This window comes from Blastomyces dermatitidis, assembly GCF_000003525.1.
Source record: "Blastomyces dermatitidis ER-3 genomic scaffold supercont1.10, whole genome shotgun sequence".
Classification (NCBI taxonomy): Eukaryota; Fungi; Ascomycota; class Eurotiomycetes; order Onygenales; family Ajellomycetaceae; genus Blastomyces; species Blastomyces dermatitidis.
Window position 1 is genome coordinate 2,075,887 of NW_025544783.1, and position 13,176 is coordinate 2,089,062.

The 13,176-nt window shown below is 30.9% G+C and overlaps 2 protein-coding genes across 2 annotated transcripts; both read right to left on the reverse strand.

Moving 5' to 3' along the window:
• Window positions 1-6,076: 6,076 nt before the first annotated feature.
• Window positions 6,077-6,773, reverse strand: BDCG_08144 (uncharacterized protein; the record flags this gene model as incomplete). Its single annotated transcript, XM_045423920.1, has 2 exons — window positions 6,077-6,476; window positions 6,763-6,773. The coding sequence occupies 2 exons, from the start codon at window positions 6,771-6,773 to the stop codon at window positions 6,077-6,079; spliced, it is 411 nt and encodes a 136-aa protein (XP_045272757.1).
• A 3,726-nt stretch (window positions 6,774-10,499) lies between these two features.
• Window positions 10,500-11,054, reverse strand: BDCG_08145 (uncharacterized protein; the record flags this gene model as incomplete). The annotated part of the gene is made up of 2 exons (XM_045423921.1): window positions 10,500-10,653; window positions 11,005-11,054. The coding sequence occupies 2 exons, from the start codon at window positions 11,052-11,054 to the stop codon at window positions 10,500-10,502; spliced, it is 204 nt and encodes a 67-aa protein (XP_045272758.1).
• Between the last annotated feature and the right edge of the window lie 2,122 nt (window positions 11,055-13,176).

Genomic DNA, 13,176 nt, shown 5'->3' on the forward strand with positions numbered 1-13,176 from the left:
ATTGTCTTTATAGAATAGCTAGATGCTAGCTCCTCATTAAAGAAGTCAGTGATTTGTTTTCCTTCTACTGAAATATATATGAGAGTTACTGCATATCTCATATAATCTTCTTAGTATACTAAGTACCATATCTGTGATATTCTTGCAATAACCTTGTAGTCTACAAGCTCACTATTCAAGCAAGATAGTCAAGCTCACTCATACAGCTTCTTAAATAACTACTTCTATATAACACTGCTGACTAGTCACTGCTTCAGTTTCATCATATTATAATTCAAATCACTTAATCTGATTATACATTTGAATCAGTCAAGCTCTAACAGACTGATATGATCTCATGCACTCATACTGAGACTGACCTGACTCTATTCTCTGAGGAAAACACTACATCATTCTCTAGAGTGTGTACACCTCTACCTCAGCAGGAATTCAAGATTCCTGAACCTGCTGCACATTTTAGCATGAGCTCTTCAACTGCTCTATTATCACTGCAGCCTCTACACATCTACATCTATTATGAAGATAGAGAGATTAAGGTCAGAGATTCATCAAGATATAAGAGAAACATCTTGTCTGAATTTCACAGCTTTATCTGTATTCTTGAACAGAAATTTCACCTTAATCCAAGCCAGTATAATACTCATGAGATATGAGTAATATACACTGTCAACCTTCTTGAAGACATCTCTGTAACTACTTGAGTCATCAAGAAGAGAGAGCTTGAGTGTATCAATACTGCTATAACTTGAGAAGAATTCAAGAACTTTCTACTGAATTAAATCAAAGATTACTATAATCACAGCTTCACAGCAGCACAGCAGTTCAACTCATTATATTAACAAGATAATAAGAATTCTTTCAATTTCAATACAAGATTTGAAGAATATTGAGAGAAATTGACTGATAATTTGAATCAATTAAAAACACAGCTTTATCTTATAAAGCTGACTTATAAGATGCAGATAATAATATCATAATATCAGAGTTTATTAATTAATCACACTGAGCTTATCAACCTGACTTTTTAAATCTATTTGAATAATCAATCTTTTAAGAAAAAGATTAACAAGACCTCTTCTAAGCAATCAATGACAGAATCTAAACAGCACTATGACAGCTTCAGTGTGAAGAAAGTAAAGAAGAATTTCAAGTGTTCTGATTCTTCACTCACTGTAAAGAAATATTAAAAAAGATTTGATAAAGATCTCTATTTCAACTGCAGAGCTGATAATCACTATATCAGTGATTGTAAGAAGCTGAAGAAGAGAAGAAACTGAGAAGATATCTTCTCAAAGTTAACTTCTCTTCTGATAAACATATTCATGAAAGATAAAGAAGAGAAAGACAAGAATTAACAATTCTCATATCTCTGAGTTTATGTTACAATTACAATACATACTTCAAATGAGAAGATATCAGTGAGATATCTACTTGACTTCAGAGTGAATACTAACTTCATATTCTATTTCTTTTCTTTGATGAAGAATTGAAAGAAGATAGATTTATCAGATCATGTGAAATTTACAGATGAAACAAAATACTATCATTTTAGCATAATTCAAGCAAAGTGTGTGATCACAGACTCAGAAGAAATCTTCAAGAAGAGTAGTCTGCTTCTTCACACAGTCAATATCATAGATGAGAATGTCATTCTAGGTCTTTCATAATTAAGAGAAAACAATTCTCTCATTGACTGAGTTACTCAGATATGACAGTACTGTCTTACTGATAAAGAGACAGTAATAGAGAAATCTGAAGAGTTTCATCAGAAGAATCTTGAGAAAAAGATTGAGTCAATATACTGTATAGCAGATGATTAAGACTTGAGAACAGATGAAGAAGTCATCACTCTCACTATAAAATTAGCAGTAGTATTTATTATTGAAGATAGATGTACACAACATCTCTTTACAGATTTTAAAAATATCTTTTCAGAAAGAAAAGTAGTGAAGTTTCCTGACATTAAGATATAATATAAGATTCATCTTGAAGACAGTGTAACAGTACTATACAGGTCTCTTTATAACTTGTCTGTAAAGAAGTTGAATGTTCTGTGTAAATATCTTGAAGAAGTGCAATCAAAGAACTGAATATATTTATTAAAGAGTCTGACAGAGACATCTATACTCTTTATACTCAAGAAGAATGATAGACTATGTCTATGCATAGACTACAGAGGCCTTAATAAGATGACAGTTAAGAATCACTATTCACTACTATTAATTAATAAGATAATTAATCAATTATCTAAAGCAAAGATGTTCTCAAAGATTGATATACAGAATATCTATCATAGAATCAGAGTTAATGAAGATGACATTTGAAAAATAATCTTTTATATCAAGTACAGCAATTTTGAATATCTTGTTTTATCTTTTAATCTCTGTAACACTTCAGTCATCTTTCAGACCTATATAAATGAGGCACTGTGAGGCCTTGTTAACATCTTCTGTATAGTATACCTGAATAACATTCTAATCTTCTCAAAAACAAAGGAAGAACACAATACTCATGTTCAAGAAGTGTTGAGTCACTTGAGACAGTATCAACTCTATACAAATACTGAAAAATACTCATTCTATATACAGAAGATTGATTTCTTAGATTATATTATTGAGATGAATGACATTTCAATGAACAGGAGCTAGGTCTTCATCATTGAGAACTGGCTGATGCTGTAGATGTACTGTGAGATGCAGATGTTTCTAGAATTTGTAAATTTCTATAGATAATTCATCTATGCATATTCACAAATTACTGCCTCTCTTACAGATCTGTTGAAGAGAAGTGTGAAAGACAGAAAAATGAGACTGTTTATTCTCACTCAAGGCATCATGCAGATATTTGCAGAATTGAAACAAGCTTTCACAGATGTCACAATACTGAATCACTTTAATCTCAACTTATTCAGTCAGTGTGAGACTGACACATTCAGAAATGAGATCTGTGGAATCTTTTCACAGTTGACACTGAAGATCTTTCAATATTGAAAGAATCAGAGAATAATCATCTCTGAGAAAACAGACAATGAATTGTCTGTGAGAGAAGACTTTTTCACAGAGTTTATAAGACACTGTAAATGAAGATCAGTAATCTTCTTCTTTAAGAAGTTATCACTCACACAGAGAAGGTATGATACTCATGATTAGAAGATATTAGTAATTGTCAAATTCTTTAAGATCTGATGACATTATCTTCAGAGTAGTAAGTATTCAGTGTAAGTTCTCACTGATCATACAAATCTGTATTACTTCTTGATAACAAAGAGCTTGACAGAACATCAAGCCAGATAAGTGAAGCTGCTTTTAAAGTATGATTTCTATATCTGATACTGTTCAGGTCAGCTTAATCTCACTGACATGCTGTCTAGACAGTCTGATTATAATATCATTGATGCAGAGGAGAATTTTATAAAAGAATCTCTGTCATCACTGCAGAAGAAGCTGACTGCAGAGAATTGAAGTTCTCTAAAGCTTAGAAACAGCACTGAAGAGACAGCTGTGCAACTTAGTATAGAAGATGAAAGAGAATCTAAGTCTCTGCAGAGAACTGACACTGAAGATCATGAGCTTCTCATGTCATATCTTGTAATCATTGAATTGATAAAGAATAAAACAGTCTACAATCTTTTAATCTGACTACTTTTGAAATTCATTGATGAGTTATAGAAGAGAAACATCTCTACTGCAGCTTGAATTCAGAAGTTGAAGAAGAAAGAGTTCAGTTTGAACTTGAAAGAGACAGGCCCTGAGCAGGGCAGTGCTGCTAAGAAATCAAGTTACTGATAACTAGAAGAATATGAACTTCTACTGCTGAATGATTCAGTCTTTATCCCTTGTAGTAGATTGATGTATCAGGAGTTATTGAGAATTCATTATAATAATTCTCATATGAGGCACTTCAGATTAGAGAAGACTGAGAAGCTTCTAAAATATAAATACACTTAAGACAAGCTTCAGACAGATATTAAAGAGTATATTAAGACTTACAATATCTGTTAAAGAATAAAGATCTTATAGTATAAGTAATACAGTAAGTTAGTATTACTGTCTGTTTCAAAGAGCTTATAACAGAATCTATCAATGAATTTCATAGTTAATCTACTGAAGTTAACAAGAGTTAAAGAATATAACTCAATTTTAATCATTGTTAACTGCTTTATAAAGATAGTCAGATATATCTCTACTTATAAAAAGATTAAAGCCTCTGAATTGACTGATCTGTTTTTAGATATCATCATTCATAATTATAATGCTTCAAAATCATTGATAACAGATTAAGAATCTCTCTTCATCAGCAAGTACTGATCAGCTTTTTACTATTATCTTATAATAAGATATCTTCTCAGTATCACTTTTCATCTGCAGACTGATGATCAGACTGAATATCAGAATCAGATACTAGAACAGCATCTTTAAGCATTCTATTTATATTATCAGAATAATTGACTCAAACACCTTCTGATCACTGAATTCACATATAATAATGTAAAGAATGTAATCTTAAAGATATCTTCTTTCTATACTTATTATGAATATAATTCTTCATTATTCAGTGACATCACAGATGATATTTCAAAGAGAGAAATAGACAGTCAGAATATCAGATAGATACAGAGAACAGAGTATCTCTCAGTATTAGAAGTAAAAGTGAGATTGAAACTTTTGAATAAAATTCATGAGAAGACAGTGAAAAGTATTTATTATGCTCAGAAGCAGCAGATGAAATACTATAATTAAAAACATCTTTCAATGAAGTTCTTAATAGAGAATTAAGTACTACTTTCAGTAAAGAATATTAAGATAATAAGACTATGTAAGAAGCTCAGTGAGCAGTGACTAGAACCTTTCTCAGTAACAAGAGTGATGAGTAAGCAGGCATATAAGTTGAAATTACTCACAGAATTGAAATCAATTCATTCTGTTTTTCACATTTTCTATTTAAAGCTCTATAAACAATATCTCAGAGCAGAGTCATCTCAGCTGAATAATATCAAGATCAAGAATGATACTGAATATTTTGTGAAGAAAATATTAAATAAGTGAACATATTACAGCAAGCTTCAATATCTCATTAAATGAGAAGATTATTCATTATCAGAGAATTCATAAGAACTGCTTGAGTATTTGAAAAATACTGAGAAAGAGATTGCAATCTATAAGATGACTAGTAGAGATTACTCTGTTACATGTCAGAGATATTGAACAAGAAATATCACTTAAGACTTCTCATTTTTCTTAAAGAGTTTTTTTAGAGATAATCTTATAATGATGAGTCAGTATCTTGTAGACTCTGTAGCACTCTTCTTCTATTTTCTCTTAAAGGGTTTTTAGAAGTTTAATGAGATTATACAAGTGTAAAATTCCTGAAGCAGTTAGAGAAAAGAGATATTGAAAACTAATAAAATGATTAATATTATCAATCTATAGACTGCTGCTATTCTAATAGAGCTGCAGCTCACTGAAAAAGTAAAAAGAAGAATCAGAGTCTACTCATCAATAATCACACTCTCATCAAACTTATTCTTCACTGTTGAAGTCTTCAGTATTAGCATCTTTATCTGCTGAGAAGTTAGTACTGCAGCACTGCAGAGAAGCATGCTGTAGAAGAGTATAAGAGATGCTGAAAGTATTAACTTATTAACTTATAAAGTATCTCAGTTATCTGCTTTAACTGAAGTGAGATTCTCTTTAATCAGTGATTAATCTTTATAATACTTTCAATGACAGCATCAGCTAATTTCTTCTTGAGATCAGTTATTCTGAGATGTTTTTTTATCTCAGAGATTCATACTTTTGTCTTCTTTTACAGATGAGTAAGAGAGATCTTCTCAGTCTTGACAGAATTTATTAACACTTGAAGCTTCAAGACTCTCACTCTATACTGCTTAAGTATCTAGACTTCTTATCAGAGCTGATACAACATCTTTCTATGAGATAATACTTATAGAGAGATAGAAGACATTGTTACAGACACAATGAAAATAACAGAAGTAAGAGAAGAAGCAGGTACATAAAATTCTCTCTTTCTTCAGCTGCTTGATGCAGTGCAGATAAGTAGCAGTGCTGACTAGAGATCACACTGAAGCCTTCTCACAGAGAGAAGACAAAGGAACTGCAGAATTCTGCAGACTCAACTCAGCAGTATTCTGAGCAGGGCTCAGACAGGCTGCAGGAGAGGAACTACAGATTAAGCTTCTCAGAGTCACTGTTCCCAGAATCAAGCTCTCTTCAGATTCCTCTTCAAATGACCACACAGAATCATATGCCACTGTATTGACTGAGGGAGCGGGCAGAGTCACAACAGCGGCAGAGAGGATAGAGGATGAACTGAACACAGACACATCAACCAGCAGAACTGCTGCAGCTGCAAAAGAAGCAGGAGGAGATGTGACAATGAAAGTGATGCTTCTGTAGCTCATTGATGTCACTGTCTTCAATCTGGCTTTCTTGATGGCCATGAAGGCTGCCGCTGCACTATGAAGATATTTACTCACTAGAAAATGTCAGAATAAGCTCTCTACTGTTCTTCAAGAATGATACTCCTATGCACTCACTATTGCAGATAAGGGGAGAAAGAGAAAAAAGTGTCATAGAGAAGGGAGATCTTTTCAAAAAAATCCTGTCACTACTGTTAGCTTTGTCTCTAAAATACACCACTTTTGCAGAGAATTTCATACATAGAACAGAATATGTTAAAAGATCTGTAAGTCACTTATTAATTACATTTTTCATCTTTTAAATCAATATATAAGAAACTCACTTATCACACATTTGATTTGAATAAAGATGAGAAAAGGAAGATCTATGCAGTTAGTAGAAAAACTCATCTATTTCTTTATATCACACACAGTACATACACTGTCAATCAGTTGACAATCATTGCTATACAACAAAGATAATTTCTAATTCAGTAATCTTGAGAGCATAGAGACTATACTCTTAAAGAGAAGAGTATTGTCACACTCTCAGCTGTGTCAAGACTCTGTTGCAGTTTCACACAGCTTATCACTTTCATGCAGATGATTCCATTCATTCCGCAGGCTGTTCAAACCAGTTTTCAATCACTCTATGACATCATGCGGATGTATCATAGAAAGATTTAATTAATGAATATAAGAACCTCACTTCTATATAAGGTCAGCAGATTACTCTTCCTTGGCAATGAGATGCTGCTGAGGTATCACTCTGACTATTCTTGCTCATGGAATGAGAGAAGGGTATTCACTCATTGTCTATATAGAATAGCTAAATGCTGGCTCCTCATCAAAGAAGTCAGCAATTCATTTTCCTTCTACTAGAATATATATAAGAGTTACTGCATGCCTTATACAATCTTCTTAGTATACTAAGTACCATATCTGTGATATCCTTGCAATAACCTTGTAGCCTACAAGCTCACTATTCAAGCAAGATAGTCAAGCTCATTCATACAGCTTTCCAAACAACTACTCCTACGTGACGCCGCCGACTAGCCACCGCTTCGGTTCTGTCACATTACAGAAACACATACAATGTAATAGATGAACAGATAGAAAGAGTTGAATAGAAGAAGAAGTAGAAATCTTGATTGATGATGATGTTCAATGATGATGATAATGAAGAAGATAATTGAAGAATGAGAAAAGTTAGTGAATGAGTGATGTAATATAGTGAAAGTTTCTTTGTGAGAGTGTATACAGAATACTAGCTGAATCAGAGATAGATTACATAATTATGAAACACTAGTAACAAGCTAATCTGCATGAAGCTAGGGTGTACAATATGATCATATGAGTGTGACTGAATCTGGTGAAGAAGGATGTGATTCAGAAGAATGTATGACTGTCAGATAATAACGCGGCTGCTTCCGAACTACTAGTATACATGTACAAGTGTAAAGAGGCCATAGCGGCCGCTAATTAATTTAGTGTACAATATTACAATATATAAGAAGCCGGCGTACGCCTGTAATCGTACACTGGCTTAAGCAATCTTTGAATCACATTATTCAAATCTCTGATAGTTGACATTGTAGTAGTCTCAGACTAATTTGATATATAAGTCTCATTTCTTCTCTGTTCAATCATGAGAAGTGTAGATATTAACTTGATAAGAGAAATCTAGTAGAGCTGCTACAGCATAGTACTCTGCAAAAGATTGTTCAATTTTACTGTAGTAATATGTCAGTTTATCTCTTACAGTAATAATAGCCTGTACTATAGCATTATTTCAGACTGAATTTCTTTTTAAGTGATTCAACTGCTTCTCAAGATAAGTAAATAAACTGTTATACACTCATCAGACTGACTGCAGCATTGATGTATAAGTGATTAAGACTGTCTTTATTATCTTATAAAACTGAAACAGTAAATCAATTACATATTTCAACTGAGTTTACTTTATATCAGAAAGTTTTAATATCTGAATCTTTTTCTGATTAGAGTATTACACTCAATGATTAATTATCTGACACAATTGAAGAGTCTGAATAGTTATCTTATATATTAAACTTCACTGTGTTCTAATATTCTGTATCATATTCAGTGATGTAACTGATTTATTTATTTATTAAATATTATGAAATTATTGTTATTATTTAGAGAAGATACAAATTGTATTAACAATGTTTCAAATCTGTGATATTTAAATTATTAGTTAATCTATTCAAAATTAACAGTAGTGTTATTAAAAAGCATTATTAAAAAGTAATATTAAAAAGTATTATTAAAAAACATTATCTTTTATAAAGTGAATACAAAAGTTACTTGAGTAATCACTTTCATCTTATTCTTATCTCAAGAATCAGTCATCTCATTATTCTTTATCTTGATATTAAGATTCTTTATCAGTGTTTATATCACAAGTTGAATCATATAAGTAATGCAGAGAATATGACCTTATTTATCATTTCAGAAATACAAAGTCAATTTTTACTTCAAGCTGTTCATTATAGTATAGTTATTTACAGCATTATCAGTTGTAATTGTAAGAAGACTGAGACTAATATCTCAATAGTTATTTTTAATCACAGTTATTAATATCTCTGCTATATAATCTTCAGTATGACTACTGATCAATGATTCAAATTCAATTAATGTCTCTTAATAAGTTCAGTTCTCATCAATGTAATAATATATAACTCTTATAAATGTAAGATTGTTTGTACTAGTTTATATATTCACTCTGAGAGACACTCTTCAATGATTCTTCAACTCTGATTCTAGATATTGTATATTGACTTTATAGTGTATCTCAAGATTGAACTGAAGACAGAATTAATGTGAAATATGAAGATTTGAATTAAGTATTTAAAGAAGTGTTCAGAATTTGAGATTTTCAATTAATTGAAGAGAAAGATTCAGAGATATATATATACAAAGTAATTATTCACAGAAGTTATCAGATGAGAGTTATGAAATCAGAGTACTGATATATAATTATTTTCATATGATTTTCTTTAAATTAGAAAGTTAGTATTATTAAAAATCATTATCTGATAGAGTAACTTATCAGCTTAGTAGTAATTTTCTAATTATTTTTCTTTTATTATCTGCATTCTGATGACTTCAGATGTCAGAAAATTTCTTCAGAGTCATGATCAGTTTATGATGAATATTTCTGAATAAAGTTATAGTGATTATAGCAGAGAGATAACTCTTCAGTAATCTGTAATATAATCTGTTAATAATTATTTCATAGTTTATCTCAGTATTTATATTGAGTTTTTCATAAATTTTATAATCTAAAATCAGATGTGAAGAATGAAGTGATTATTCATTATAATTAAAAGAGAGCATTCTGTGTTGAATTGTAAATAACATAGACTTTATAATTCATAGTGATTTCTTGAAAAGTTTGTGAATCTTCAATAGAAGTAAAAGAAGTGAAAGAAGTGAATTCAGAAGATATAATAATAATTTAAGAAAGATAATAATTTATTTTTAATAACTAATCACTGATGTGTGTAAGAAGAATTAATATAAGAGAAAATAATCTTCTTTCTTAACTTAGTTATAATTTTAGTACTAACTCAGATTGAATATCATTAATATATAAAAGTAAATAAACAATCTTGATTAATCTCTGTCATATTTCTTAAAATATATTAATATTATGAAAGAGAGTATTATCAAATTACATTATCAGATAATATTATTAAAAATATATTAATATTATAAATATCAATGTTGAAAAAATATTGATACTTATACATTATAGTGACATGATAGTTGAATATATATATATATATTATTCCTGATATTGATAATTGATTACAACTTATACAATAATTTTTGAAAACTCAAAATTAATTTCAATTATTAACTAATAGTTACAAACTTATAACTAATTAATATAAAAAGAAAAAAACTTTTTCTACTTATTATCTTTCTTCTCTTTCTCATTCTTCTTATCATTCTTTATAATTCACTTCTTATTCTTATTTTTCTTCTTCTTCTTCTCATCTGAGATGATAATCATCTCAAAATCTCTCTCTACTGTCTTCTTAGAGAAGGGTTTTCACTGCTCTCTCTCAGCCAGGTCAATCTGTGCCTCAAAATCCTGCATTTTCTGGTCTGCTGTCTCAGGTTCCATCTCAGTGATAAGCAGATTGACATGCTCAGAGAGTAGAACTGTCTTCTCAATATTCTGAATTATGAAGTGCATTTGAGATCTGAACAAGGTCTCAATTCTCTTCTCTGCCAGCTCCTGCTAATTAATTAGAGAACAGAAGTATTATCAAAAATTGTTATCTATTAATAAAAAACTTATCAGTTTTGACTTCTTTGTCTTCTACTTTAATACCTTCTTAATCTTCTTCTGTCACTGCTTATTTACAGTAATACTCTTCTTCTCTGTCTCTCTCTTTATCTTGATCTTAAATCATTCTCAGAACTTCTTCTGATCTTATCACTGCTGTATAAGGCTCTTCACTGTCTTCTTTTTCAATCTCTCACAGATGGTGTCATCTGCATTATTTCTATACTTAGTTCAGTCTAAATCTATCAGAAGTATTGTCACGCACCCGGCCGCGCCAAGGCCCCGCTGCGGTTCCACACGGCCCATCGCTTCCATGCGGATGATTTCATCCCGTCCGAACCGGTTTCCAACCACCCTATGACATCATTCGGATATATCATAGGAAGATCCGATTGATGGATATAAGAACCCCGCTTCTATATGAGGTCAGCAGATTACTCTTCCTTGGCAATGAGGCGCCGCTGAGGTATCGCTCCGGCTATCCTCACTCGTGGAATGGGAGGAGGGTATCCGCTCATTGTCTATATAGAATAGCTAGATGCTGGCTCCTCATCAAAGAAGCCAGCGATTCGTTTTGCTCCTACTGAAATATACACAAGAGTTACTGCATGCCTCATACAATCTTCTTAGTATACTAAGTATCATATCTGTGATATCCTCGCAATAACCCTGTAGCCTACGAGCTCGCTATTCAAGCAAGATAGTCAAGCCCACTCATACGGCTTCCCAAAACAACTACCCCTACGTGACGCCGCTGACTAGCCACCGCTTCGGTTCCGCCACGTTACAAGTATTACTTAAAATTATTATCATTCTGCTCTCTTACAGAGCCTCTTCAAGGCATCATAATGTATCTTATAATCTGTCTTCTGATTCTTGAACATCTTCTTCTCCTCTCTCTTCAATCTGTGACAGCGCTCACACGCCTTAGTGGTTCACAGAACCGCAGAATATTTGAAGAGAAATAACATGATTGATTTTAATAAGTGTTGAAAGAGAGATGAAGACAGACAATGATATAATAATGATAATGATAGTAATGATAATAATAATAATAATAATGATAATGATGATGATAATAATAATGATGATGATGATAATAATAATGATGATAATAATAGTGATGATAATAATGATGAAATGAGAAGTGCATCAGAATATATTATTGAGTTATTAAATATAAAGAGATAAAGAAACTATTAACAGCTTTCAGAGATGTACAGAAACAGCTACAGTATTGTATAGCAATATTATCTTCATTCAATACATGCACTATTGATATTCTTTATATACATTTATCATATAATCTATATCAGAGATACATGCAGAAAACAGATCTTGATTACTAGAAAGAATGATTACAGTGATTCTCTGTTTTCATATTATAAAGATAAGTTATTCTCATTTCTTTCTTCTCTCTTTTCTCTTCTTCTTCAACTCATCACTAAGTTCAAGCTGGTATGAAAACTATTAAAACACTTATAGAAACTCTTAAATTAAAGAGTATAGACTAATCAAATTTTAAATACAGATAAATCAAATTATATTCAATAATACTAATTATTCATTCTCTTCTTAATAAAATAACAGTCACATCTTTCTTCCCTCTCTCAAACAAAACATAGCTTATGAAAAGCAAGTATCATATCAGACTATAATAACTAACACAGTCTCAGCACACAGAGCTGTATATACACAGTGTGTGCTGAACTGAGAGACTGCATGAGTTGCAAATTAACAGCAGCATCTCAGAAAGAGTTATGCAGTGTGAAAAAGCTGTAACTCTTAGTCATATGTGTAGAGAGTAAATTGCTGCAGTAAGTGTATATACATTGTATAAAAGTAACACTTTTTAATAATACTCAGTCTCTGATATTATGAAAATAGAGTCTCTCTGTGAGATCTGTTTTTATCAGAAGTCAGAGAATTTTATATTTTTTAAGATTATCTTCACACATCTTGTCTGTGAAATCAATGAGAAGAATCATTAATTTCAGTATTCTATTCTTAATGTTATTCAAGTGACAGCAGAGTTCACTCTGATCATACTTTTTAAGTGTATATTTTCTAATTATTCACATTTATACAGATATATACTGATTATTTATTAGATAATATTAAGATAATGACTTATTACAGTCATATTACTCTCACTATGAGAGATACACAGTTAATAATAAACATTGTAAAGACTCTGAGAAATAAGTATTTTAAAGATACTATGACTCTGCAATCTTGATTTTTTTTATTTTTATTTTTTATTTTTTTATTTTTCTTTTATTTTTTTTTTATTATGATTTTTTCTTATGTTTGTTTTATTTTTTATTTTTTATTTTTTTTTGTATTTTATATTTTTTTCATAATTAAAATTATATAAATTATAATCTATGTTCAGAAAAGTAATAATATTTAATAACACTCTCTATTGAATTTTTAA